The sequence below is a fragment of the Aplysia californica genome, unplaced genomic scaffold (assembly GCF_000002075.1).
Source record: "Aplysia californica isolate F4 #8 unplaced genomic scaffold, AplCal3.0 scaffold00872, whole genome shotgun sequence".
Lineage (NCBI taxonomy): Eukaryota > Metazoa > Mollusca > Gastropoda > Aplysiida > Aplysiidae > Aplysia > Aplysia californica.
The window spans coordinates 265,438-267,355 of NW_004798142.1; the positions used below are offsets into that span (position 1 = coordinate 265,438).

The 1,918-nt window shown below is 41.1% G+C and overlaps 1 protein-coding gene across 1 annotated transcript in view; it reads right to left on the reverse strand.

Moving 5' to 3' along the window:
• LOC101855679 overlaps positions 1 to 1,918 on the reverse strand; it is a 3,579-nt gene continuing 1,661 nt past the window's right edge. Inside the window, exons 3-4 of the mRNA XM_005110303.3 lie at positions 574 to 670; positions 1 to 121 (exon numbers count right to left, since the gene is read on the reverse strand). Of these exons, the coding sequence (XP_005110360.1) occupies positions 14 to 121; positions 574 to 670 (205 nt within the window). The 3' untranslated portion in view covers positions 1 to 13. The remainder of the gene's footprint in view (positions 122 to 573; positions 671 to 1,918) is intronic.

Below are 1,918 nucleotides of genomic sequence, written 5' to 3' on the forward strand. Positions count from 1 at the left end.
GGAGTAATGTTCACTACACAGGGCATGGACTGGGGCACGGGTCGGCGTAGCCAGGTACTCCTGCGCATACTTGAGCTGCATCTTGGGTAGAGTTCGTTCTCTCAAGACCTCTAAACATCACCTGATGAAGAGGGAGTGAGAAAGAAAGAATGAAAAGAAAATAAGCAAATTATTCTGCTTCTCCTTCAAGTGTCAGACCATATTATTTCAACTAATGAAGCATAGCATTTGCATAGTGCAAACTCCCGCTCAGCATCAAGCTCTATGCGCTTTACAATGTAATATTAAATATTACCCCAGCTGACCTGAGAGCATTCTGAGACAATCTCAACTTCCTGGGAAGCATATAGCGCAAGCTGCCATTAGGAGCTAAAACACAAACGTACTGACAAGATCTTTCGCTGTCTTTAGCTGGGCACCCATTCCCATCTGGATCGTGTAGGGGGTAAAATCGTGTAAAGTGCCTTTCCAAAGGACATAATGTCGAGCCTGAGGCTCGAACCCTTAACCTGCAACCTCACGAATACGAGTCTGGTAGCCTAACCACTTTACTAGACTACCGAGGTCACTCACCGATCTTGCAAAAGCGTCCTGGCGGCTATGGAAATAGGCCAGGCCGGCAATGCGAAAGTTCAAGTGTTTCTGGAATGCTGCAAAGTCAAATTTACACCTGAGGGAAAAAAATACACATTTAAAAAGTCAAATTTACTCCCAAGGACCCCCCCCCCCCCCCACACACACACCCACCCACAACACACTCATTTAAAATGTCAAATTAAACAAGATAAAAATGCGTTTGACTGTATACAGGACTGTGATAAACAATTGCGCAAAGACAATGTACTGTCACTTCGATCTTGGACTTAACTATGATGATGCAAAGAAAAGTAAAAGTTCCTTTGTTATACATTTAATTAAGATTGTTTTTAAGATCTTTATTATCGGAATAGCGCTGTCAACTCACACACCCACAGGTTCACTTCTAAAATTATTCTTTGCTAGTCGTTAGCTTAGAATCACAACGTTCTATCTGAGAATTTATAAATTTGTTTTGAGTTACTATATAAGGCCATGAGGTCAGAAACTTTACTGCTCTCTCTGAACTATCCAAATCGTAAGATTATTCGACGTAATTATCCAGATGCTCAAAGATCATCATCATCATCCAGTGCCAGATCTGCGACAGACATCGGCGATCACGGTTCTCCGTTCATTCCTTTGCTGGGATGCTCTAAAAAAAGCTACGTTTCCCTGATCTTTTCCTGTTACCCATTTGTTTAGTTTCCCTAAGTATGTTGTTCTGGGCCTTCCCCTGCCTCGCTTGCCCTCAATTTTGCCAGTGAGAGCTAGATGTTCAAAACCCTTATGTCTATTTATGTGTCCCAAAAACTGCTTTTGTCGTTTCCGGATTGTTTTTAACACTGAACGTCCCACGTGAGCTTCATCAAGCACTACCTCATTTGATTGTTTTTCCTTCCACGATACTCTAAGCAGTCTGCTAAGAAACCACATTTCTGTTGCCTCTATTTTATTTTCACAGCCTTTAGTGATTGTCCAGCATTCACAGCCATATAGAAGCGTTTACCAAACATAGCATTTCAGAACTTTCATTTTGGTGTTCATTGAGATGTTCCTATTTTTCAAAGATACGCATTCGAAAAAGCTAGACACGTAGCGTAACTAAAAATGTTTTACGTCAAACTCCTCAAAACTAGGGACTGTAACTTTGTAGTTCTAAAGTAGCGAAGTAACTAAGTTTAAACAATAACGGCTTCTTGGTATGCCTAGCTCAGTTACATTCGTTCCAGAGAGCCTTCAATCGCCAGTTTCAAACTGCATGTCTTCTTCTTCTTCTTCTTCTTCTTTTCTTCTTCTTCTTCTTCTTCTTCTTCTTCTTCTTCTTCTTCTTCTTCTTCTT